At 38.7% G+C, this 26221-nt stretch overlaps 5 protein-coding genes and 1 pseudogene across 6 annotated transcripts; 1 reads left to right on the top strand and 5 right to left on the bottom strand.

The window, feature by feature from the left end:
• Nucleotides 1-1611: 1611 nt before the first annotated feature.
• On the bottom strand, nucleotides 1612-3132 carry LOC131778559 (uncharacterized). The gene is made up of 2 exons (XM_059094981.2): nucleotides 3001-3132; nucleotides 1612-2371 (listed from the first exon to the last, which is right to left on the bottom strand). Exons 1-2 carry the CDS (start codon nucleotides 3083-3085, stop codon nucleotides 1716-1718), a joined length of 741 nt encoding a protein of 246 aa, XP_058950964.1. The 5' UTR covers nucleotides 3086-3132; the 3' UTR covers nucleotides 1612-1715.
• A 1112-nt stretch (nucleotides 3133-4244) lies between these two features.
• On the bottom strand, nucleotides 4245-6770 carry LOC131778546 (antistasin). The gene is made up of 2 exons (XM_059094967.2): nucleotides 6576-6770; nucleotides 4245-5572 (listed from the first exon to the last, which is right to left on the bottom strand). Exons 1-2 carry the CDS (start codon nucleotides 6658-6660, stop codon nucleotides 4866-4868), a joined length of 792 nt encoding a protein of 263 aa, XP_058950950.2. The 5' UTR covers nucleotides 6661-6770; the 3' UTR covers nucleotides 4245-4865.
• Nucleotides 6771-11300: 4530 nt separating this feature from the next.
• Nucleotides 11301-14890, bottom strand: LOC131778533 (uncharacterized). Of its 2 annotated transcripts, XM_059094955.2 has the most exons (4): nucleotides 14505-14890; nucleotides 13451-13515; nucleotides 13141-13224; nucleotides 11301-12200 (listed from the first exon to the last, which is right to left on the bottom strand). In XM_059094955.2, exons 1-4 carry the CDS (start codon nucleotides 14714-14716, stop codon nucleotides 11833-11835), a joined length of 729 nt encoding a protein of 242 aa, XP_058950938.1. In that variant the 5' UTR covers nucleotides 14717-14890; the 3' UTR covers nucleotides 11301-11832. The 2 variants fall into 2 exon arrangements, with proteins under 2 accessions (XP_058950938.1, XP_058950939.1); XM_059094956.2 differs by lacking the exon at nucleotides 13141-13224 and having other exon boundaries at nucleotides 11307-12200.
• A 4728-nt stretch (nucleotides 14891-19618) lies between these two features.
• On the bottom strand, nucleotides 19619-20625 carry LOC131778518 (uncharacterized). The gene has a single exon (XM_066158656.1). The coding sequence runs from the start codon at nucleotides 20616-20618 to the stop codon at nucleotides 19689-19691; it is 930 nt and encodes a 309-aa protein (XP_066014753.1). The 5' UTR covers nucleotides 20619-20625; the 3' UTR covers nucleotides 19619-19688.
• A 1808-nt stretch (nucleotides 20626-22433) lies between these two features.
• On the top strand, nucleotides 22434-24189 carry LOC131778564 (uncharacterized; annotated as a pseudogene).
• A 648-nt stretch (nucleotides 24190-24837) lies between these two features.
• LOC131778558 (uncharacterized) lies at nucleotides 24838-26065 on the bottom strand. The gene is made up of 2 exons (XM_059094980.2): nucleotides 25593-26065; nucleotides 24838-25322 (listed from the first exon to the last, which is right to left on the bottom strand). Exons 1-2 carry the CDS (start codon nucleotides 26044-26046, stop codon nucleotides 24955-24957), a joined length of 822 nt encoding a protein of 273 aa, XP_058950963.1. The 5' UTR covers nucleotides 26047-26065; the 3' UTR covers nucleotides 24838-24954.
• Between the last annotated feature and the right edge of the window lie 156 nt (nucleotides 26066-26221).

Below are 26221 nucleotides of genomic sequence, written 5' to 3' on the forward strand. Positions count from 1 at the left end.
AAGAGAGAGGAACTTCCATCTGTGCTATAGATTAAGGGAATGACAATTGAAATTTAGAAGTCTAGCGGAGCCCTGAAACAATATCAAATCTAGCGATACGAACTAATGTGAAAAGTAATAGCGTCATAGGTTAAAAGAATTAAAAGCTGTTTTTGTTTGTAATTTAGTCAATGTACTATCCCCACTTTTCAAGCTAAACAAATAAAAAAGAAATTGAAACACTTCAATGAAAAAATGCCAATTCATCATCGAATAAGCGCTAAATGTGGAACTTTTTGCGAAAAAAATCCAGACTTCATGAAAGTCATCCGAAATGTAACTGAAAAGTGGAAAAACCTAAACAGTGAATGGTGCCCCTAGTCCTCTTTCTCGTTTCCGCGACTTCCTTGGAAACTCCTGTCTTAACATGTTTGTATATATACTTTCACAGTTATCTGAGGTAGTTGATCGAAAGTTATTTTGTAGTACAAGTATAACTTTCCTTAAAAATGGACCGGGGATGTCGCTTAATCGTGGTGTAAGTGTCGCTCTTAAGGATATAGAAGTCGTTCCTTTTTTATCTTACATACTTAGGACACATAAGGAGAAAAAAACGGCGAGTAGTATTGGATGTCTCTCAGTCGATGATTATTGAAAGTATCTTTGTTATAATTTGAGTTTGTGAATTCAATTCTATTGTTATTCATGTCAACAGTAGACAAAATAAGTCCACATATAATATTGACGCGTATAAAAACAGAATGACCAAGTCATATCTTGTGTTCAGCGCTGGTACCTGTAAGAATTAATTGCTGTACCACCACATGCTGTCAACATCCACATCAACCAACCCTTAGAGGCTAATTTCAATTTTTTTCCTCTGCTGCAAAGATATTAAGCGCACAAAGTGGAATAATCAGTATAACATGATTTGAATCTGCTCGGCGAAATAATTTTTAAAAGGCCTGAATTTCTCCTAGTAATTGCTTTAGTGTATACAAACATTTGGTGATAAACATTTGAAATGTAAGTGTTTGTTTGATGCTTTGAGCGATTTCCAAATTAAGAAAGTTTTAAGAATGGAATGCTCGGTAAAACCTTTTTCACATCGGACACACTGTGCTTAAATTTCTGTATCGGTAGTTAATTGCTAGTGCGTGTGGTTTGCCAAGAATCGTTAACTATCCGACCTGGCTCCACATTTCGAAAGGAAAATTCCTAGGATTTCGAAAGGAAGTTCGACCCCCCCATGCCCTCCTCTAACTCTGTTGAATTTTGACCTCTGCGTCTAGCAAAATCAAAACCCTATTGTCTCTTTGGTTGTGCAACAGAAGTGATTAAAGAAAAAAAAAAGAAAAGGAATGACTTAATAAAGAATTCCTAAATAGAATACTTGCAGCTGTCTCGTGACTTTAACCTATGTTTGTTTCTAATTAGTGTAATCTCAAATTCACGATATATCTTAAAGGTGGTTTTGCTATTACCGTATTAGGGGACGAAATCAGTTGCAGAATTTTTGAATGTGAACCTGCGGATAATTGTTACTTAAAATGTATTGTCAGACATATGAGTAAAAATAGACACAAACATCACTACTATGCTAATTGTTTATTTCATGTCGACCCTTCTGTTACACATGATCATATATACAATTTTATGACGATATTGTGGCACTTAAGGAGGTTTGTTTTTTGATATTTTGTTACTAATAATCGGTAGACTTAAATGACCATCTCTTAGTGATGTTGTGGCTTGGAGTGTGCAGCAGCGATCTGCGGATTGACAACAGCAGGCGTCCTCTCTGAGGCATTTGACTTCTTACAGCAACAATGGCAGCAGCAGGGACAGCAGTGGCAGCAGTGGCAGCAGCATGGGCAGCAGCACTCGTGGCAACAGCAACAACATGGTTCGCAGCAGTGGCAGCAACAGCAGCATGGTTCGCAGCAGTGGCAGCAACAGTCGTGGCAGCAACAGTCGTGGCAGCAGTCACAGCAACAGCATTTCTTGGACCCTTTTCCCTTTCTTACCGCTTGACTTCCATCGGCTTGCGCCATTATTGGTGCAACAGCCAAGATACCCGGGTTATCTGACACTTGCGCTGCTACAGTTGAGTGTCCTGTATTTGAACGAGAGTTGCATTTGCAATCACATCGCCTCGTGATGTTTGTCTGAATACTGCCACTTTCTGCATCTTTTTGGTTCTTGCATTTGCAATCCTCTGGCCTGCAATTCTTTATCGTTGCGCTTGAAGAGTCACAGTTACATTTTCCTTTGTCTCTCAGACACTTTTTTGCGTCTCCTTGCGAGCAATCACACTTTCCGTCGATATTTTGTTCCTCTTTTGCTGGAATTTCACAAGTGCATTTATTGGCATCGGCCTCTTTCCTTTCGTCTAAAATAAAAAAATAAAAAAAACAGGTTTAACATACGATCAACTTCATGCTAACCAAAGAAACGGTCACAAAGGTTTGACGTTGTTTTATATAGAGAAGAAGTAAGTTGGTCAACCCTCTGGAGGGTATGCAAATCAACAAGGTACTTTCAAAGCAAACCCCGTCGAGGAAAGTAGTGAATGAGATACCAGTAAGTCTCTTGGCGAGTGTTAAAGAGTTCTTGTTTGTCAACACGCTCCGAATTTGACCCAGCATAATATATTAATTACTTTAAAGCCAATGGCTTATTGTAACTTTATTTTCTCATAAATCAGGTTTAAAGTAACTTATCTTCTTATATCTTATCAAAATTCGTTCTTTTCAATTTTATGGAATGTTTTGGGTTGCTTTCTGTGAACAGCCGCACTAATTGTCGTTGGAGTTTGCTTGTTTTCTTATGATCGTGAAAAAAATGATCTGAAACGAAACAATTTCTCTCTCATTTGAGCACCAAAAAAAATCGACGTTGAAACATCAAAATCAGTTCACTACTGCAGCGAATGATTTCTCGATGGATTCGATCCGTCAACAGAAATAAACCCTTGCTATGAAGTTATCCTCGTTCTCACTTCAAACAACAAATCCTTACCGTGATTTGCCTTGATTGATTTTCCTTCCACTAATAAGAAAACACAACTTAACATAGAAAAACAAAGAAACACTGTCGCCTTCATAATGACGCACAAAACAAACCAGAGAAAGAACTCGGTGAGTCCAGTGATTGAAGTGTTGCCTTTATGATGTAATTTACCCTTAAAAATCAATTGAACTGGTGACCTTTTGTTAATTTCGTGATTTGAATACGACCATATATTATATGCGATTTGTTTATGCATCAGAACTTTGTTTGATTTTATGACTTGCATCTTTTTGGCAAAAACGGATAACAGTGATCTTCATTTAGGTCATCAGGCAACTATTTTAAGGAAAGTGAAAGACACTTTAGTTCGTGTTATAACCGGCAAGGGTGTTCCAATTTGCGAAATCATTGAATACATGTCAAATGGTCACTTCCGGGAATGGTGCTTCAACGAACTAATTTAATTTTACCAGAGAAACCAGAAAAGTTGACTTGCACTTTAACTTGAACTATGGCTCAGAGAGACAGCTGGTCATATTTTTGCACCTTTTAACATGCTGATCGAAATGACATGTGTTGTTTTCTTAGTTGCTCATGCAAAAACTGCAAAAAGCACCTTACATTTTCCACTGAACTAACAAATGGATTTCACGATTGGTTATCCCTCTCTTTTTTCTGTTTGAATGTGTATTGCAGTGAAAAATCACCTTTCCCTTTATTATAAAGTTACCAATGTGTGCGCTTGCCGTAACAAAAAGAAAACGCCTTACGCAGAGATCAAATGCTCGTGTCTGCTGCTTCCGTGTTATTGGAAGGATTTTCTTTTTCGGAGTAACATGATAGGCGGGGATGCTGGGAAATATCTTCAGGTATCAACCTGTTAGCACTCATTTGCAGTTTGGGGAAAGCTAGAAGAATGTGGCAGTGGCTTGTCCCGGGATAAGTGCTGGTCTAATGTTTCGAGTAAACAAATGGTTCTCACTCACAGACATTGCAATTGCTTGAATGATTAGCCAAAAGAAAAACTAAATAGATCATAGATCATTATTATTATTTTGCTCCTCAATGTCTCTGAAAACCCTTTGGAAAACACTACTAGTTTCAAGTTGTGCCATGCAGAACTAGATAATCGAGTAGAATATATCTGTCCCGTGAGAATTTCAAACTTTAATTGCACAAAGCTTGACAATATTTGGGAACTCGCGAGAAAGTTTCATGCTTCTGCAATATAATAAAAATCTTAGAATTCAATGCGTTGATCGATTCATTTTATTTCACATTCGCATTTCAAACAAACACCATTCAACAATCTCACATCATATCCCTAAATATGGTTACACTTTGCACATATCACATTTAAATAAAAACAGTCAAACTAATTGCTCGCAAAAAACGATGTAAACACTAATATTCATTGTTCTTGACAAAAACGATTCGTCTGAACATCAGAAGAGGTATATATCAGGTGACGCGTCATAAATAATTTACGCTGCAATGCACTTGGAACCATATGACTCTTTCCGTTCCTGATGGGCTCACGTGATCTTGATGTAGCAAAATCGCTAAAGGCTTTATTTCTCGATAAAGTTCGTTAAGACTCTTATAAGACTTTTCTTTAGTATACCTGTCACCTCAACGGATAGAGGATAAATTTTGTTTCAATTTATATACTGACTTTCAGATCTAATTATTTACCAATTTCCTTACTTCTCTGACATTTTACCATTATGTAACTTCCATTATGAAACAATTTCATCGGCAGCGGACGTCATTTAGCTTATGCCCTGTATGTTGCAGCGATAGGCAGAGGAACACGCAAAACGATGGTCTACAATCAGAATATGTTTTTCAAAATTAGTGACGATAATTTCGATTTAATGATGGATTGGGCGGGAGGCGGCAGCTGCGGCGGCGGCAGCCAATGCAGCGGAATTGAGTTGTTCCTTGGACTTTTTGCAGCAGCAGCAGCATGGACAGTGGCAACAATGATGGCAGCAGTGACAGCAGCATGGCTCACAACAGTGACAGCAGCAGCATGGCTCACAACAGTGGCAGCAACAGCAGCATGGCTCACAGCAATGACAGCAACAATCGTGACAGCAACAGTCGTGGCAGCAGTCATGGCAGCAGTCACAGCAACAGTCATGGCAACAATCACAGCAGCAATCGTGACAACAGTCATGACAACAATCACCGCAACAGCATTTCTTTGTAGAATTGATTTTTTTGCCTATACCAAGCTGAGGCGATATGGCAGATGATAGTTTCACGGCGCCTATTACAGCGGGGTCTGCTGGTCTTGGAATTCCTGCCTTGGCCTCTCCCTCTTTGCATTTACAGTTGCATTTCTTCCCACCTCCAATTGCGGCAACATTTTTGCATTTTTCTGCTTCTGCCTTACAATCACATTTCTTGGGTTGATCTTTGTGTGTACAGTTCTTGGGTTGATCTTTGTGTTCACACTTCTTGTTTTCAGTGCACGTACCGCCACATTTTTCGGGGCACTCTGATTTCTTCGTCTCCTCGGTACATTTCTTTTTAGGTTTTCCACTGCATTCACAAGAATCTTTCACTTTTTGCTCTGCATGACAATAAAATAAGTCAAACTAGTAGCTTAACCTTCATCGAGGACAATCATGCAGAGAGTTATATCAACTTTCCCGATGGCAGTGGAGCGATCAGTACGAAGATAAGGAGAGTGGATGCAAACCATTAGGCTAATAGAGACTCAAATTTGAATCTAGGAGATGAAGTACGAAAAGAGAAGGGCTGTGTATTCAAAACCAGAACATTTTTTTACACAATAGCAGGCCGTGTTCGGGTGAGCTTTTAATCTATTAATGTTAAGTATGCTTCCGTGATTGTTTCCTCACAGCAGTTGCGAACGACTCAGGAATTTGCAAAGACGCATGCTTTCTTAATTTCTCTTGAATTTAACGGGTCGACCAGATTCTATCCTAAGAACAATCATTGCTTCTAATACTTGTGGCAGTTGCTTGTGATCATACTGTACATGTTGTTGTGTTTCCCTCTCTCCGGCAAATATTTTGTTGTGTATTTAAATTGACCTTTATAGAAGACAAATGAGTGTATTCTTATCGCTCCCATTTGCTCTTTGAGTATCTAGGCATAGTAGAATAGATCAGAGAGCTAGAGAGTTCAACTGGAGGAGCAAAGAAAGTCAAGAAAAAAAAATTTGGTGTCACCAGTGTGGGTCGCTTACGACAGAGCCCATTCATTATGAAAAAATTCCATATTATTGGCTATTTGGAATAACATATGAATATGAGTTAATACTTTATCTAGCGTGCAATTTTGAAAAAGAAAGTTTTTGTATCGTTAGTGCCACTGGACCCCTTTCCGAGTGAGAACAGGCAGTTTTCATTCTTTGAGAAATGTACCGTGTGGCTTGACCAAACTGCTTATCTTCTCTAGAGTCGCTTTTTTTTTTGTTAGCTCTAGCTATACCATGCTATTATTTTGTTCTTCTTTTAGATTTTCCTTTGATTCCTCAACTAAAAATTCCAAATGCAATCATTACTTGTTATCAACAATATCAAAATGTAAATAAAAGTCATCCCTACCATTATCCTTGTTTATAGACTTTCCTTGCACTAAGGACAAAAAGCCAAATGCGAGGCATAAAACGGTTATTAGTTTCACGTGCATTTTGCCAGATGAAGAGACAAAAACTGCGAATGAATCTAAAGCAAAAAATACCTCTTGTAGTTATTTGATATCGAAGGAAATGAGAAAGTATTACATCACAAAGAGGCGGCAGTTTGACAAATGGTTCAAAGGACTATGTCATTTTACTACTGGTAAGCTTTCCCCCTTTTTACGCGCTGTTGTAAATCACGCCTACTCTTAGAATGTGATTGGCTAGCAAACGCGATACCTGATAGTTTCTCGAGTACCACCTAACTTACAGCTTTAACTTCTTTTCCGTTGCCAAGCGTATTAACCTTTAACCACGAGTACACTTCTCGGAGGATTGTCGAGGCTTTTGAAAATTGTGTCTGAGATGCTGCTCTTTAGACCATTCTTGCATTTCCTTTTACCGATTTCATGGACATTCCCCCGTCTCCCCGGAACTCTTGGTTTACGTGTCCCGGGTTATATAATAAAAAAAGATAATTGATAAATTAATAAGCGAACTAGTTGTTACAAAAGTACATTTTTTATTGGGTTTTTTCCCCTTCGAAATTGTGGCTAAAAATTAAAAAATGGTGACTTTCCTCGTGGAGAAAAGTATTAACCTGTTATTCTTTAATGAGCGACAAAGCCATCCTCTTGCTCTTCATCTCATTGGTAGAACTTATTTTCTTCTGACGTAGTGGGAGTGATTGAGTTTAAAGTTCTTGGTTAAAGTCGCACAACTTGCTACTCACTTGGGGATGACACAACGATATGAAGATAAAAGTAGACACTGACAGTTTGCTCGCTATCTTTTTTTTGTTGTCGTAAAGCTATGTTTTTAAAGAGAACTTAAATACAAAGCGACCGTAAAAAAACGCCACATACTTACATGTAATTATCACTCGGAACATAAGTGTGTAATACTGCTGCACATTTTGAAAACACAAAATCGCAAAAGCCGAGCACATTTATAGCACACTTCAAAGTCAAGATTATAATCTCTTGTCAAAGTGCAATGCAAGTGTACATACATCACCAAGACGTTGAGTTTCCATCATGTCCATTTATTGAACTTTAAGGAGTTCTCTAACGTTATATGTTTGCAAGTGCACTAATCACTTTATTCTCTATTATTATCTCTAAATGTACGCGAATTAATATTATCTCCTATAATTGTTCATTAATTAACCGTGTTATTAATGAACATTAACCTCATTTTGACTGGATGATAGTTTTATTGCTTTTCTTTCCGAAATTCAGGCGAAAGAAGTCATTTACCCTTGCAGAACATAAAAATACGTCAACAAAGCAAAATTTGTCCCCCCCCCCATTGACGGCTTTATTTTTACATTCAAGCTATCGATTCGTTTGAGATGACGAAATAAAAAAAGGACGTCACTTGAAATAACTAAAACCCTTCGTGACGTACATAGAGAACAATATATGGGCGCACGTAAATATGGAATTTCTCTTCAAGCGTTTAACTCGATAGCTCACGTATCATTTTATTTATCATATAAACAAAGTAGCCCTTTACTGACAGGAAAAGTCGACTTTATTAATGAATGAAAATGAAAGGATCGACACTCCGAATAAAAATCTTAAGCGCGTTGGCGCACTTCAGATGAAACATGCGTTGAATCACAACAAAAACAAACAACGGGCCTAGTTTTCAATATACAAAATTCTTAGTCATTGAATTGGTCCCTACCGACAAAAAAATATAAATAAAAATAAAAATCTTTCAGGTACACAGCCAAAATCGGCCTGTGGCAAATCTATTAGTCGTTGACTTTCGTTCTCAGCCGCGAGAAATGCCATTACCAAAGCCACTGAATACGTAACTCCCGGTTCTACTTTTTTTTTTTTGGTTTTCTTTCCCAGGAAAGTTTGAACGTCACTGTCTGTAAACGATACAGACTCTTCAGTATTTCAGCAGCCATAATCCGAAAAAAATCCGACAAACGACCATGAATTGAGAATGGTAAGGCTTTGCTGTTCATTCATTGACCTGACCGAGTGGCGGGAAAGGCGAGTGACGCGTCAGCAGCTGATTGGCGATATCAAACACGCGTGAAAAAATATCCTATTTTTTCACGTGTGTTGTTACGGCTTTTCTCAGGGCTGGAAATCCTTGTATAACACTGTAGTTTATGTAATAAAAACCTTTATCTGCATTAAATGTGCCGTGATGCACTAAATTTAATAGTTAAAAAGAAGCTCAGGGCTTTAGGTCTTGTTAAAACAAAGACTAAAATAAAGAGGATGTGGGGTATATTTATATTTAAAGCTAAAACCTGACCTTGTCCTCCACAAATCTCAAGTGATATCAAAGATGTGTCGCTTCCAAATGTGGAGTGCGGCATTTCGACAAACATTGCTTTTCGTCTTTAGGCAATGAGGCAAACAGACCACATGTCCTTTACGAAGCTTTATGGATAGCTGTAATTGGATGGTTTCTAACAACTGTGATCGGTGCATCTCCATCACCACTGAACTGTTTCTTTAGTGGCCACCGTCGCACGGCGACCCCTTGTGTTTTTTTTTTTTTTTTCATCGTCCCTGTTGATGGCCTTTAAGAGTAGAAATGATTGCTTCAGACTGTGAGACAGTATATCAGTGAGCGAAACTAACTGCAAATGATTAATCAAGAAAATCGATTGAGAAGCTTTGAAACTTAAAGGAAATGTTTTATAGCTCTCACAAACTTCACAGCTTCAAGTACAATATTAACGTTCTGTTTTCAGATTACGATTACCAATAAAAGTATTGGAAAATATCGTTTTCTTTCAGTTCTTACTAAAAGGGTTGGAGCCGACCACACGTGATTATCCATCCGTATTTCTGTTATAATCAACGTCCAACCATAATAAAAGGAATCTTCTGACGATTTGTCTCAACTGGTAAGCTCCGTAGAAGCGTGGTTACCTGAAATGTGTCTCTAGCCTTTCTTGAAGAACATAAAAACATGAAAACCTGGGATCGCGTCATTCTGATCACTAGCCAGTGTCCTTATAATGACTATACTAGTCATTAGGTATGTGCAGTAGTACTTACTCCAATCGCCTCTTAACGGAACAGAGATTTTATTGTCTCACATCATCTATTAATTCTAAATATACGTAAGCTTACCTCGAATAGTGAATGATTCCAGACTTCTGTACTTTCCCAACCAAGACTTCTACCTTCCGGATCTATATTTGTGTAGATAACCGATTACCTCTAAGATCTTGAATTGATGTAAAATAATTACATCAATTCTTAATAGAAATAGAAATTGGTATGTTACGATATTTTTGCATATGGATACGCAAAGTAAAAGTTCGCTATAGCAAAGACAATGTAAAGGTGCTAAAAATCAGTGATGAAAGAGTTTAACGCGGTTTGAGAATCAGGAACTTTAGCTCTTTCTTGAAAGAGATAAATTAGACTGGAGTAACAGTCACGTTAAAATCATGAAAAGGAGATCTGAATGTGTGAAACTTTTTGTGTAAATAAGTGCAGGTGCAAACCCTCAAGCGACACCTCCACACGTTGTACCTCAACACTGAGAAATTTGTCTTAACGGGTGTGGGACGAAAGCGACTGATCATAAGACACGCGTTGGATTAAGAACAAACTACAGACTTGAAGAACATGAATTCGTCAGTGGCTCTGACTTTATTCTTTTTCTCAGTTACCTTTGGACATACCATGGGCGTTTTCCGTGTACCGGAGAGCCTACACACCAAACGTAAAGGATTTGATGTGACAGAAAACAGTAGAGGTATCCAGTTAGGGTCGGGAAATACTTCATCAGGTTTGAGGTAACATTTGACTTGATGTAGTTTAGTTTGATTATGATACCGTCAGTATCCTTTACGAGATATGTACATCGCGCCTCACGGTTTCTACCAGCTATCTAACTCCCGGTGCTTGTGACAGCTTACTCAATTGCGTAGTTTTGAGAACGTAATTTTAAAACATTGAAGAGGGTAAACGTATCTGATTACCTGACATAAATCAGCCTCCTCTTACACATCTCTTTAGCTGATCTAATGCTTTGTTTAGCTATGATAGGTTCCGAACGATAACGAAGTTTGACTGATTAAGATGAGACTGAGAGCCGCTCTTTGTGCGGTTCTCTTCAGATTTTGACTTTCAACAAAGGGTGTTACAAAGTCCGTTTGCTCTTCGGTACGTGTCATTTTGTATACCCGGAACTGAACCGTAATGATGACCTAAACAAATACACCGAGCTAGAAGTATTCCTTTTGTAACGTTAACCGATAATTTCCAGAAAATGCATTTAACAAAAGCAGTTCCTACACTGTAGTACAGTCAGAGAAATATTCTTTGCTTTTTCATTTTTAGGAATATCCTTCCTCGGAGGTCAAAACTTTTTGGAATGAACTTGGTAAAAGCTTATGCTAGTCCACAGTGGACGTATGGTTATCCCTGGCCATGGCAGCATAAAGACCAAGCTCAAGAGTCCAGGCTGCGAAAGGCCCCACGTCCTAAACCGAAAAATCATGGCTAGTGGCTAGGAATTTACTATCGTTAGGAGACAAAAGAAGCTGTATCATCTGGTGCCTCTCATCACATGAAACGTTACTCTCCATACATAATGTAATCATTATAATCACATCACGAAAGATGAGACTTACTTTTAATGAAACATAACTTTCTTTATTAGCCTCGTATATTCCTAAAAACGGAAACACGTGTGATACACGTCATTGTCTGCTGAACTCAGTAAATGTTTTTAGGCACTTTTTATCAGGTTTCTCTGAAATCCCTTGTTACACAATTTGCTTTTTATTTTTTCGCAAACGCGTCGGTTCGGTGATAAAGCATAGACCGATAAACATTCTGAAGTGCCGATATTCTCGTAGCCGTTTTATTGATTTCTTACATGTAATTTATCAACTTGTGCCCTCAAAAGGACCATTTCACTATGCCAGCGAGCTCAATCCACATGGGGGAGAAAATGTACGATGGTTGATCTCATATTATCACGTCGAGTCGATAATTAGATATGTGCCAAGTTCGGGTAGTTTAGGGCTCAATTAACATGCTTCTTCATCATATTAGTAGAACGGTGCATCTTGAGGAACGCGACGATGTAAACCTGAAGGTAACCATGCACGAATAACTAAACCTACTGCTCATACCATTCTAATTATCAACCATCAAAATGCTGTTATCGAGCCATCTACCGGCTTAGTGAACACGTAAAGGCCCATGTTGTAACAGCGACCTTGCGTTTTTATCGTAAAGTCCACTGATAGAAGGATAGGGAGTAATCAGATACAAGAAGAGAGGTCTTCTGAGGAATGTTGTTGACAGGGGCCCTTGAGATCGCTTACAGTGGCAACAGTGGCAGCAGCATGGGCAACAGTGACAACAATGGCAGCAGTGGCAGCAAGGACAGCAAGGGCAGCAATGATGATGGTGATGATGAATATGATGACAACAATGCTGACAACTTGGAACAGGGCAACATGGGCAACAACAAGGACAGCAACATGGCTCCTCTGCGGGCTTCTTTTTGGGGGCTTCCTCAGCACCCGGTATAGGACACCAACAGCCTAAATGAAGAATGGAGAACAGATAAAGAACAAAATAAGATATTATCAATAAATTCTGAGCAAACTAATGTTTTTCTGGCCTTAGCATCTGCTACCAGCGAACTAGGACTGACAAGACTTATGTCAGTTTATGTGTTCAGATTGTTACTTGTTAAGGGCGATGTGATGCAGGAAATTATTGTGCGTCAGTTGCGTGAGATGGTTTCAAAACATCCTCGTATGATGTTGCTGTGTGACTTGGTTTTGTATTAGTCGTTGCCTTAAGAAGTCCCCGAGGGGTTGTATACCTGAGCCTTTAATTTTGTTGACTTTGTATTGTTTGGTGGGCATATCCACTTTTACTGTTCAGGTTTATCTAAAAATACTGCCTAGAAAAACAGGTGGTTTCCAAATATCACATCAATGCTCAACTTGACTCGTTGATGTTTAAAAATCAAGCACTAGGGGAGTATCCTTTTTCGTGTTTTGATCATCCGATTTGATGTATCTTGATCTTAACTTATATTAAACAGTAAGTGGTCCTTTCTCTATAACATCTTAGGCAAAAGTTTTGACCGGCAGCGAGCTATAAATTCAAAATGATGTTTTTATAAGTGAGTGTATACAATAGGAGAGTTAAAATGGTGTACTTCACATCCCTCCGCTGGGTGTAAAAATAATTACCTGCTCTGTTACCGACTCAACTGCAGTTACTTAATGAAAAGTATCACAGATGTTGTACGAAACAGCGCATTCCTGTTTATGCCAGTCATACTTCCTTTCTATGAATTCCTTTCTATAGTTTCTAAGAACAGTATCAAGTTCTACTACACTGTTTTATTTTTCAGAGCTTATCAATTTCATGCCGCATGCGTTCAGTTAATCGTTAACAGTTGCACTTAGTGTCCAACTCGACAGTAAATTGTAACAATATTTGTCATGCGGGTAGAAATTGACAAACCTTCATCGCACTCATGGTGACAACAATCGCAATTTTGCATACAGCCGCCAACACAAGGCTGACAACCATGACAAATGCAGCACCCTGAAAAAAGAAATTTAGCCTTCAACCAACTAGTGTATTAGCGAGTGAAAAAGTTCGAATTGTCATCATTGAGATTCAATGAACCAGATCCAAAAAAAAGCCACAATTTTGTGATTAAAATAAACTACAAGCAACCACAGTTGCACACTATTTTCTTCATCAAACTTTTTAAAGCTATGAGATTATCGGGCTGAAGATTTAATACGAAAGTTCATTTAAATCATACCATATCTTTTCCCTTTACTTTTTCCTACATCATTACTTTGTGCTGCTTTAGGCAAGGACTCGGGTCTAGGAAAAGGAATGAAAAATAACCTTCAGAATGATGGTAAAGATAATTTATAACTGAACAGTGACATTATTACGAATATGACGAAATGCATGTACCTCACGGACTGATCAAAGGGGCTAAAGGTTAAGGTGACTCAAACGTGATGTTAAATGATGAAAAGGTAATTAATTTGTAAGCATGTTTGACGGTCAACGATGTCTCAAATTCCTCTCTTTATGTAAAAAGCCACAATAGAGTTAGTATGATGATGTAAGTTATTTTGAATTAAAATCCTACTTGAAACTTCTTTCTTCGTTATCATAAAGGCGGTACACCAGTGTTTGCACACCAAACAGAGTCACATAGCCTCTGGCAGAATACTAAAAGCATCGTAGCTCCTATAGGGTCAGATGTTTGTTGATCTCGCGTAAAATCCAGCACTTCATTATACCTCAGTGGCAGTTTGCCGTTACCTTTTTACATTCCCGTATTGATCGAAGCGTTGTGGGTCAAGATCATCGTACACAAGAACCTTTACCTCTATCGACTTCGGCCAGTTTTCTCAAGCTCAGTCAGCGCATCATCATGAACCTTTTCAATTACATTCCGTTTGAGTATTTTCCCGTGGGCTGAAACGTTCTACATATTACATAACGATCCACAGATCACGGAAGAAAAGATAGATCTTCTTGTTTCTTATTTTGCTTCTTTACAAATAAGAAAGGGATAACATTCCTGACTTTTTCAAAGACCTAAAAATTGCTTTGTGTGACACAGGTCAATGGTCTCAGTGTCTTCATTTCGATGTGAAATCGTGTTTGATCATGTTGACTTTTAGATATAACACGATGTTTTGACTCAGGCCTTCTTCAAATTTAGTTTTCAATTTATAAGACGTTTAGAGGTTTGTTGTCACTCTTCTTCTGTCAATCACATTTTTTCTTGTTCTAATTAGTCTGTAAAGATTTTTAAGTCGTAGAACATCAGGGACATGATGAAATCACCCTACCTTAACAAACTTCCCGCCGCAGGTAACTTTTTTGATGTCCTCTTTGAGGTAATTTTATCGCCAGTTTTTGGGTGACCATATTTCTTTCCAATCGATCCTGAATAACTCCTCAAGGTACCTTTATCACTCCCATGCAATATTCTCCCGGAGATTACGGCATTATAAAATATGACAGAAGAAAGTAAAGAAGTCAATAAGATATTCGGTTTCATATCCTTCTAGATAAGTCCCATGTTTAGGACAACCGAGCTTCTATTCGAAACCATACATCTCGAAATTTATACTTTGCATTTAAATTTGATGTGGGGATTTGTGTCCATTCGAGTGAATTATAAATCTTACATCACAGCACCATTCAACGCCAATCTCCTCCTTTATTTTTAACGCTTCAAAAGACCATGTCATGGAATTCACACGATAGTGAACGCCATTGGGTTATTCCGAGATAATTGGCATATTCATTTCTGGTACCAGCGAGTACAAGTTCGCTTGATGTTTTCTCCTTATGAAGAATAATCAACTTTCTTTTTTCCGAGTTACTAATTAAATCAGAAGAAAACACACACAAAAAGCTTGAGAATTTCTCTTTTCTTTTCTACTGTTTCAAGGTTAGTGTTATAAATAGTTGAGACCATATAGATTAAGTGATTAATTGAAGAGGTGACGGTGCACATAAAAGGTGACAATTTTACGCTGCCCCGCATATGTATCGGTATTTAACCATTATGTTGCGGGGTGAATCTTCACCTTGTTTTAACTTGTTGACATCAACTCAAAAAGGTACATTTCGCATGTCGCTCGTTGCGATAGGTAATACGAACATTTCCGATTAGAAAAAAGAAACACAGAAGAGGCTGTTTCAGTTTTGCGTAAGGGTTGGCTGCCAAATAAGGCGATTAAAGGAATAGTTACTTAGTGTAGCGTTTTAATGGCAAAAAATAGGAGAAGAAAGAATTAAACGATTTAAGATATTCCAGGCCGAGAAAGACAATTTTCATTGTTCCTGAACATTCTGAAACACCAAAAATCGAGTCCTCGAACAATAATTTGGCGCTGTGATTTGTTCCAATTTAAACCCAGCAGGTTAGTTCCTGGTACTTAATTATTTGGACTGGTCTGCGTAAGAGAGCTTACGGTAAAAATATACAGTGCACCTATTATGGAATAAAGTTATGTTTAGCATCATTTATTACAAATAAATCCGTGCCGCCGTCAATGGAAGCGTCGTTCACGTGATTCCATAATGAGAATTTATTTTATCGTATTAACTGCTAAACTATTATTTGGAAGACCATCCTTTGCAGCTCACAAGAACCATACACCATACGGTATCAGTTGAGCGTGGAGCTGTGCCATCCGTCGATACATTCAATTGGAAAATGGAACTTTGGGTTTGATATAAACTTTAAATGGGAAGATCCTTTACATTCTCAGCTCAGCCAAAATCAGAATGGTAGTTCTTTAATACAAATTTAGATTATGCTAATATCAAAAGAAACACCCGTAATATGAAATCCTACGAGATATACTTGTTTAGGACCTGATGAAGCCGAGAAAAACGAAGATTAGATCATAGAAGACTTATCTAAACTAGATTAGATCAGAACACACAAAACAGTATTTACTATCCAGTTGTGCAAACGAAGTTTTGTTAAACAATGGCGTATGGTGGGCATTTACTCAATTTTATGTATATGTGTGTATATATATATATATATATATATATATATATATATATTAAATATTATGAGAGGAAAAAAGGACGCAACTACATTTCCCGACAAGCCTGTTTCGTGAAGCGATTCACGAAACAGGCTTGTCGGGAAATGTAGTTGCGTTCTTTTTTCCTCTCATAATATTTAATATTTATTCTGCTCTGCTTCAACGTATTGAGCACTGTTCCACGCGAAAATCGACTTGCAGACTTCCTATATATATATATATATATATATATTATATATATATTTGAATTTCAGTGCAGAGTTCACTCATCCTGATAAATAAAACGCACTTTTAAAGTAATTAGCGACTGTTGCGATACCTCTTGAAATTCTCGCTCTTTAGAGAGGTAATGCAGGAAATGAGCAAACTCTAGATTTAAAAGAGCTAGAAGAAAAATAATTATCATGCATTGTGTGGTTCCTTAGATTAATACAACCATATTTACAAGACAACGAATTATTTTATGTTTACCAGTGTTAAACCTTACATTTATTTTGCACCAAAAGTTAAATAAAAATGGATTAACTTACTTTTTGAAGAAACTGAAGGATTCTACTTGTCGATAGGCTGGGAAAAGGTAGCCAGGTGGATAAATAAGTTGACGCTGAACTGCTCTCTCTTCTTTCTACCCTTTTTCTTCTGGAATACCTCTCTCTAGAATACGAAAAAAAAAAAACAAAAAGGAGTAGAGGGACTTCAAAACAAAAATGAAAGCGCTCACTAATACTCAAACTTTCTTCTTTATAAGAAAAGAGATCATTTCGAACGCCACCGCTATCACCCACAGCAACCACAAGGTATGGCTTGCAACGGGCATCCAGAGCATTCGTTGAAGGTTTAAATGTAATAACTGTCCTAGGTGTAATAATATTTCGTCCTGAATGTAATAATTTCCTAAATATAATAATATTTGGTCCTAAATGTAATAAGTCTACAATGCAATCGTTTGACTGCGCTAGTGCATTGTTGTTATAGCGGACATCCACATTGAGATGTTACAGTGACAGCTGTTGCACAAAAGAATCCTTTGACCAATATTCATGGCAAATTGCGGGCTCGCTGATATTAATCAGCGTCTTTTTGTTTTCTACATTAAAACTATTTCTAAGATTTATTTCTAGATCTACGTTGGGAAGATTTCCAATGTGACATTCGTCATCCCCTCTCGTACTTATATTATCACGTGGCTGACACTATATAAAGCTGGTTTACAGCTCGTCGCAGAATATAAGTTGATGTATACATCTGAAACAAGCTGAACTTCCATTAGCTTATCACCATCATTGGCTATGCCATTGTCGACTTCGCTTTGCAATATTCAAGCTCCGTCTCGCTTTTTCGGTTACTATGAGTAAGTCCCTCAGCTACATCTCCTGCATACAGCGTAATCTGCCTCCCATAGGTTCCATCTCGCGCCATATGAGTTGTATAGTCGTCCCAGGAAGCGAACTCATCATCTGCCAAATGATTCAAAAGAGGGAAGCCATCGCTATCGTACGGATTACTTTTTAAGGATGATACTATTTTATTCATGATACTCATGGTTTCAGGAGATCTTAAAATGCCAAGTATTTTTGCCTGGTGCGTTAGTGCAGCAAATTGGCAATTGACATCTCTAGGAGGATTGTTAACCAATTTAAAACCCTGGTCTTTAATAGCCTTTGCATAATCTTCTCTTCTCATAGGCATGTAATACTTTTTCTGGTGGTAAATTTCTTATTTTTAGACAGCTTAGCGTATTTTTATTTCTGTTTTTCGCGCTTTAGTGTAAGGCTTGTGACATCGTCCACCGAGACCCATTTCCTCTCTTCCTTTCCTGAAAGCGGTGAAGTGTATGAAACCCTATAGGTATGCAATTTAACCTTTCGTTTCACGATACAACCCTCCGTCACATGCCGTTTATTCGATGGTGTCCCTCTCAAATGTATATACATTTTTTCTCCGATGCTGTAAGCTGAGGGAAGATTCAAGCGAAGTCGTGCAAAGTATATCTCGAATGGTGTTTTGTAAGCTATCACTCCCTTGGGGTCGTTATTTAGAATTCTATAATAAAGGGGGAGCTGTTTCGCCCAGTTAACACCATCTTAACCCATTTTTGAAGGTCTTATTCCATCTTGGATCTTAGTGTCTTGTGACAACGTTCTACCTTGCCTTGTGATTGGAACGGCGCGGGCGACTGTAAATCAATTTTATATTCATGCGATCGTTGAGTGTTTCCAGGGCTTTCTTGAACTCCCCTCCTTGGTTGCACTGGATTATTTCTGGCGATCCATGCTCTATATAAATACATCCCAGTTCACTTGTAATTACCTGGCTTGATTTGCTTTCCAGAGGACGAAGCTAAAGGAAACGGCTGAAAACATCAATCACTGTTGGAGCGTATCTATAAAAATGTCCATTCATCTCTGCTCATATCCATCAGATCTATTTGCTGCTTAACATGAACGTCTCAGGCTCTTATAAGTTTCAGCTTCGCCTTATTTAGAAACATGGCATTTCTGCGATAATGACTTTTGTCCGTGTTTAGAATAGTTTGTATTTTCGCTCCACTTACTCTAAAAAGTTGTCCTTCAGAGAGAAAGCCAACTTCCCCGCACCAGATCCTTTCGTCCTTTCAAATTCCTAAATCATTACTTTGTTAACCTCTGATGATTTTAACATTCGACGCCCCTCATAATATAGCGCTTTATCACCATGGTCTTTTTTAATTGATATCCTTCCGCCGGGCCTCCAGTATTGCACAGCAGCTGCACGCATTGCTCTCGTCCGTTCTTTCATTGTTGGTTGCGCCTTGCCTACAACAAGGTCGAGCAGGGCTTCATAGACATCGTCTGCTAAAACATAGGATTTTACGTTCCCCTCGGAGTTTTCACGATCTTCATGGGTCACAGACCTATCCCACAATAATGCTAGTAATGCTAAAACCATAATAGCAAAAAGAGTAAATCTCATGTTAAATCAATGCAGGTATTGACGTATTACACTCGATCTAGATCTCAAAGAAAACTGCCGGAATACTTCATGGGTTCGTGAAATGTTTTTCAGTCGGATCCGCACTTATTACTATTTTTATTATAACCAATCAAAACTTCGTTGTTATAAGATCTCAATCTTTTGTGTTACTAACCCTAAGCAATTCTTTTGCCGGCTGTGGTTTGATACCAATTGTTCATAAGTATAACGGTTTGCAGCGAAGGCTTCTCAACTTCTGTCTAACAAATAAAAAGACGCTGATTGATATCCGCGAATCCGCAATGTTATACGAAAACAGGTCAGAGGACTTTTTGGTGCAACAGCTGTCACTTTAACATCTCAATGTGGCTATAACAACAATGCACTGGTCGAGTCAAACGATTGCATTAAAGGCTTATTACATTTAGGACTAAATGATATTAAATTCACGACTTTTTATTTCATTTAGGACCAAATGTTATTACATTTAGGACAATTACGTTTAGACCCTCAACAGCATCCACATCCCAATAACCCACAGGTACAAGGAGTTTGGAAGCCGCAGGGAACTTCACAGACATCGCAAGGAGGCTCTGGGATCCCACAACCGCACCCCTGACAACAGCAGCCGCAAGTTTGAGGGCAGCCACAAGATTGTGGGTAGCCGCAAGTTTGAAGGCAGCCACAAGATTGTGGGCATCCGCAACAGCACTGCTGTACACTGGGGCAGGGGCAATGATGAGTGATATGATGCACGTGATGCACACAGCAATCGTGATGCACGCAACATTCGTGATCATGTTCGTGGTGATGGCAAACGTCTTGATGACAACAATTACAGCAGCATGGCTGACAACAACAACATGGCTGGCAGCAACAACCACAAGACTGGCAACTGCAGCAAGGCTGGCAACAGCAGCAAGGCTGGCAACAGCAGCAACAACAACAATTTTTGTCCTTATTGTTTGTAGCTCCTCCATTCTTATTATCATTATTTGATCCACAGCAGCAACCACACCCACAATTATTAGTGTCAGCCGTCTGGTCTTTGTCCTCTACGGCTGTCTGTTTCTGCTGATCCCTTGGTGGTGGTGTCTGCTGGTTTAGTGGCTGATCATTTGGAGTGAAACTTTGAAGTGGCTGATTTTTGACTGGTGGCATGAGTTTCGATGGAAATGAGTATTGTTGTGTGGTTTTGTAACTTTGAGCTTGAACGATCTGTTTGGCTGGTAAAGACGAGGCTGTGTTAACATTTTGATGTTGTGGGATCTTTACTAGAGGAGGTCCAAGTCGTAATCTTGGTGCTCTAAAATCTCGATTTCCACTGGAAGATGAGCGGCGTCGTTGATTATTTCCATATATTGGATTTGGAGCAGTAAGAATGTCGGTTATCATAATGGTACTCAAAACGGCCCAAGTCCACAAAGACAGAAATGCCATTGGAAACGTTATGAAAACAATCGTGTGAAAACGGGGATGTGTCTGTCGATTAAATCAAATAGAAGAGGCGTGTTCAATTGTATTACCTCATAAATAGAAAAACCCGTGGCGTCAAAGCCCTTGAGATATCTGTCAACCTGCCTAAATTTATTGTTAAAGAATCAGAAACTGTCAACTTCGGAGGCCTGAAACACGGCGAGTAGCTTATATTGTTCAGTAGATATCGTTACAGGTAGCCATGCATATATTTTAAATTCTTATCTTGGTCCTTACCCCTCAGATAGATAAACCGATGGGAGAGAATAACAGGCTGAAATTATTTACTGCAGTCTGAAAAAAATGTGCTTACCAATAACACAATCCAAACTGTTATTAGACATCCTAGGATGCATGAGCAGGTATTTCGTTTTGGTTTTATGAATTCTTATTGTCTAAGTGATCTCCCTTGCATAAATTATAACCTAAGCTATCAATTCATCCATATCACAATAGCTGTATATAGTTAACAGGATCTAGTATACTATCATATAGAATACTAGATACTGCCATAGTTTATATATTATACTACGTAAAAGTATATATAAAGAAAAGTACATGAAATAAATCAGGGAGCATCCTGTTGAAAATGCTTCCATAAAGTAATACCTTTATACAGGAGATAACTAGATGACCCAACTGATTTCATGATTTGAGTTGATAAACTATGTTCCCACGCACAAGATTACGAATTAGTCATAGGTCATTATAGGATGATCGCTGTGCATTTGATGGTGCTGAGTATATAGAGTTTAGATTTAAGATACTGAGGCTACTAAGTGAAATTTTTTTGCAGTTTTTTTAGGTTTCCTCAACTTGGCATCAAATAATTTGGACTGAAAGTGGCAAAAGAAGCATTCCTTATCGTTGCTTACCCCATTTACGGGACACAGTGAGCTCGGCGTTATGAGCTCTCCAGAGAGAAAGATAAAGTGTTCAGTCTTAGCCTTTTTAATGTGTTGTTCTTGCCTTGACGCTACACTCTCGAAGTAAACATGCAACGAAGTAAAGTTGTATACTATTAGAGAGAACTTTAAATTACTCTCTCTGGTTGTGTTTTGACCGGAAATTTAGGTTCTCCATACATTTATGAGTTGAGCCAGGAAACGTTTATTTAATTGCTGCCAAAAACTTTTTCTGTCTCTAATTTTTTGATCGACCATGGTGGAATAATCCGGAGAGATTATTTACTCTAACATTCTGAGTTTATTCTGCCTAGCAACCATAATTTCCAAAACCGTAGTAACAAGCAGGTGGGGCTGACACATAGTTTGCCCTTTCAGTTAGGGCTATCCTTGAATTTGTGGTGGATAAATGACAACCCACTCTTACACTGAGCTGAAACACCTGAAAATTGAATTTGTTACGTCTCATTCACCAAGGAAACCTGACTTAAGGAAAGACAACCCCAAAAACCCATTTTCAATGTACCAGTTTAGTAGGCGGAGCCTTGCCGACATATTTGACTAGCTTAAAATTATGATATTTCAAACCTTAGGATGAAAAAAGAACTGTTTTTTGGTTTTTAAAAGAAACATTTCGGAAAGCTGTTTCTGGTGATGCGTTGTCTCTCTTTTTAGAAGATAGTTGCTTTTTCTCAAATTGCATTTCTGGCCGGATCAATGAATGTCTTTCATGTATAGTACTTATTTGTATTTGAACAATTCTTACCTTACACGTTGTGTCAGCTCACTAATCAAATATTAACAAATAAATGGCTAGAATGCGAGTCACAAGTCAACTCTTTGCCTCAGAGACAAACTTGCTCCAAAGTTTGAGATGTTGCTTTTACACCATGAAACACGAATTATTTTTTACTTTTTCCTTCTAATAGTACATTCAGATTTCGCACAAAAACCCAGCGCATTGTTGGAAGGACTTGACATCACTGACATAGAGAACAAAATTAAGACTAAACACTGTTCAAACCATGACCTTAAATACCAACGTATTCCTCACAGTTTTTCGTCTTTCTCCAACTGCCTCTCTAAACAAGGAATGGTATTTCGAGGAGGACCCTGTGGTGTCATGCCAGCAACATCATGCGGAGGTTTTAACTGTGCCTCTGGGATTGGATTTCCTATTTCTACAGTTTGCTGTAAGTAATTAGTTTTTGATGATATCATAAACACTGACCTACCTGTGTACATATGAAAAACATGGGGTCACCAAATTGCCTGATCTTGCGAAAAGTGTAAGGAAGTCGGACATGGACTCACCTTCTACTCTTGTTAAGTCTGAATTTCAGCACGTTTTCGAAAAAGTAACAAAAGGCTTCCTATCAAAATATTCTCCCCTTAAAAAATTGTTAGGTTATGTTATCCGTGACCGTAAATAAATGTTTCCACACCTTGTACAGGTTCTTGGCTAGGTTGCAGGAAAGCGACTCAATCCAGTCGAGAAATCGATACTGCTAAGCGGTTTGACATCACAAGCCTACCAGCACACCCTTTTGCACTTCCTTGGAAAACACCCACAAAGCTCTACAATCACAAACGCAAGCGTAAACACAAACACTCAAAACCGAAAAAATACCATCACCAGTCTACCGAAAGAGGCCCCAACATAGACGTTGAATTGAAGCTGAACGATGAGCCAAAACACAAAACACAAGACGAAGTTGTGCTCGGTCAACCATTAGATCACAGACCTTGGTTTCCTTACATGTACAGACCAATTCAACCGCTTCACATGCAGTATCATCCCCACTTCTCTCCACATTATCTGCATTATCCCACGAGGTTCTACCTTCCATCCTATTGGCGGTTCCAAGGATATTTTCCTGATTTTGTGAACTTGAGATCTCCCTGGACAATGAATCCGTCAGATATGTCAAATGCCCATCATTATCCTGAGTATCAGTATGGAGATGTGCAGTTCTTCCAGTCCAATCATCTTTTCAGGTATAATCGACCACCGTTTAGAGATTTCAACGATTTCAGCTCTTACCTCCAACTTTTAGACAAAGCGGAAAGACTTCATGATCACTTGAAGCACAGCAAAAACAAAATTAGGAGTCACAACGAGCGTGATGGACTACGTGAAGAGGACAGGAAGATGGTCGATAACTCAGAAGATTCCAAGGGAACTGTCAAATGGGGCAACTATAAACTAAGGGGAACTGAACACGAAAAAGAACCTACTCCTATTGTCGCAGAAGACCAAGGCATGTTGCATTTCGATCCGACAGAAAAGGAAGATTTAGATACCAATTATCCTGAGTACAAAAGCGAATTCAACACAGTGCGCTTCTGGCCTTCTGTGAAGAAGAGGCGAGGGCAACTTAACGCCCATGTAACATTCCACGAATCATTAAAAAAAGAAATGGCGCATTAAAGGACTTCAACTCAGCTAACTAGGGATTTAATTTGTATGTTATATCCACTTTCAAGGAGAAAAGGAAGCGGAAAGAAAGGAAAGACACAGGGCTGACCTACTCAGTCCCAAAGAACGTTCTGCAGTAGGAGCTGTGGGAACTGTAATACTAAAATCTGATCCGGAAATCATCGCCAATGCGATACGTACCAATGCTTGAACTTCATAAAGGTAAAAAAGGAAAGGAAATTTGCCATTTGCCAAGATTCGGGTAATATCACAGAGGGAAAGTGTCGGCCTACATATCTAAGTTAAGAGAATTGAAGTAAACATGAGAGGATATCTAAGAATTAAATGCAGCTGATGTCGATATTCGTGAAAACTCTAAATGAGGGATTGGCATCGATCCAATTATTTGGAAGTGCCTTGACTTAAACATATTCTCATCAATAATGGCGAACAGATGAAAAGAACATATCTTGTAAAAGTATTTTAACCGCCGAACAAATCCTTTACCATTGCTACAGGTCTGCCCTTTGAATATTAAAGTTGTAATTAGGCCCAGGCAGATAGTCTGTCTGATCTCCTAAGAATGATAAGATATAAATTATTTAGGTTTTAAGTGGAGCCATGAAGCTTACACTACATATTGCTAAGACACTTCAACACCATTTTGAATAATGATATGCAGGGCTTGTGGCATACGATTTCTAAAGTAGGACAGCAAGCATATCAAGGTTCCCATAAGTTAAAAAGTGATGTCTCTCGTGTGCAAATTTGCTGTGTCAAGTTAACAAAGTTCCTGCTTGGTTTTCATGGGCCTTACTAATTATCTAAGTGTTTAATTAATACATAACATAACTCCGTGTAAAGTGAAGTACACTTTAATTCCATATTTAGTATTTTGCATGGACCGTATCACTTTGATTCTTGCAAAAAATAAATTTAATGCTATCATAAGTACTGAGGTCTACTGTGTATACACCTAGTCTCGAAAGTTCTCTACGATTACTTGCAAAGAGCGTCCGGGATCATTTTTTCGCAGTGCATGCTGTTTCATAAGCCTCATTCTGTCTTTAAGAGACTTAAAACGGTTTTTTAGTACAAAGACGGTGGGCGAATGTAGTTTGAGGTTTCTTGAGGAGTCACGGGCTGTACTACTGGTTGATAGGGTCCGCAAGGTACCTTGGGTGCCAGTGGTTGGTTGACTACCTTTGGGGCTTGCAGAGCCAGAACTGCCTCCGCTAGGGCTGGTCGGCTGTGTCTTAACTTCTTTTGTTTCCTTTGTAGGCTGTTTCCCGCCGGTGGGTGCTTCGGTCGGCTTACCTCCTTCTTTGCCACGTTCTTCCTTTGCTAATGAAAAACATAACTTCTTCAACTTTTGATAAAGTTAGCTTTATGTTTCTAAGCTTTCTGTGGTATAATGCCTTATGAGTGAAAATATGTGAAACAGCCGAATATGTGTAAAAATTTTAACTCCTTTTCAAGCTTAGCGAATCAAAAGAGAGCAGCGGTATTTCGTTGACTGCTCAACATATTGTTTCTTGAATTAATTAAATTCATTTCACATCCCAAATTTAACCATAGTAAAGATACCCAAATAAGTACACGAATAACACTTACGACAGCAGCAACCACATCCAGCAGGGAACCATGGGTAGGGTTGACTATACGGACCACCTCCCGGAAGAGGATAGCCACATCCTTCCACCCAGCCGTATTCTGGCCACCACGGGTCGGGGACCGTAGGCCAACCTACACCTCCGCATGGGTAGGATACCTCTGGTGGGGGAAAACCGTATGGGCAGAAATCAAAGCAGCGCTTTGAAGTATAACCAGATCGTCGGGCTCTGGGCTTTTGAGGAGAGAAATGACACAAGGCTCTTCCTTTCCTTTCCTTAATCCTTCTCGGGTTATTGAGTTTCAGATGATAATGTCTTATCTTGCCTGCCGGCGCGCTTAACTCATCATGTGTAGCGTCTTCTCTTTTTCTATCGCGGTGGACGCCTTCGCAAGTGTCTGTTTCAAAAAGTATCAGGCGAAGAGAAACAATGAGCAGAATCTTTAAGAAACTCATCTTCTCTTCTTCTTAGATACCCCTGATATCACAAAGAAACTATGACATAAAGTCAATATACCCTTGAAGACTTGATACATGACATCATTTATGTATCTTGCAAAATAAACAACTTATCAGCGTTATGCCCTCTAATCTCCATGGGGTAGTTTAAGGTTGTCCGAGTAAGTGCTTC

Source organism: Pocillopora verrucosa, chromosome 1 (genome assembly GCF_036669915.1).
Source record: "Pocillopora verrucosa isolate sample1 chromosome 1, ASM3666991v2, whole genome shotgun sequence".
Lineage (NCBI taxonomy): Eukaryota > Metazoa > Cnidaria > Anthozoa > Scleractinia > Pocilloporidae > Pocillopora > Pocillopora verrucosa.

Excerpts from the sequence above, each read along its gene's own strand:
- LOC131778559 (XM_059094981.2), bottom strand. The coding sequence starts at position 3,085 with ATGAAGGCGACAGTGTTTCTTTGTTTTTCTATGTTAAGTTGTGTTTTC. Across the intron at positions 2,372-3,000 it reads ATCAATCAAGGCAAATCACG|ACGAAAGGAAAGAGGCCGAT; the intron begins GTAAGGATTTGT and ends TTTTTATTTTAG.
- LOC131778546 (XM_059094967.2), bottom strand. The coding sequence starts at position 6,660 with ATGCACGTGAAACTAATAACCGTTTTATGCCTCGCATTTGGCTTTTTG. Across the intron at positions 5,573-6,575 it reads GTCTATAAACAAGGATAATG|AGCAAAAAGTGAAAGATTCT; the intron begins GTAGGGATGACT and ends ATTGTCATGCAG.
- LOC131778533 (XM_059094955.2), bottom strand. The coding sequence starts at position 14,716 with ATGAAACCGAATATCTTATTGACTTCTTTACTTTCTTCTGTCATATTT. Across the intron at positions 13,516-14,504 it reads GCGGCGGGAAGTTTGTTAAG|ACCCGAGTCCTTGCCTAAAG; the intron begins GTAGGGTGATTT and ends TCCTTTTCCTAG. Across the intron at positions 13,225-13,450 it reads AAGTAAAGGGAAAAGATATG|GGTGCTGCATTTGTCATGGT; the intron begins GTATGATTTAAA and ends TTCTTTTTTCAG.
- LOC131778518 (XM_066158656.1), bottom strand. The coding sequence starts at position 20,618 with ATGGCATTTCTGTCTTTGTGGACTTGGGCCGTTTTGAGTACCATTATG.
- LOC131778558 (XM_059094980.2), bottom strand. The coding sequence starts at position 26,046 with ATGAGTTTCTTAAAGATTCTGCTCATTGTTTCTCTTCGCCTGATACTT. Across the intron at positions 25,323-25,592 it reads TGGATGTGGTTGCTGCTGTC|CAAAGGAAGAACGTGGCAAA; the intron begins GTAAGTGTTATT and ends GTTTTTCATTAG.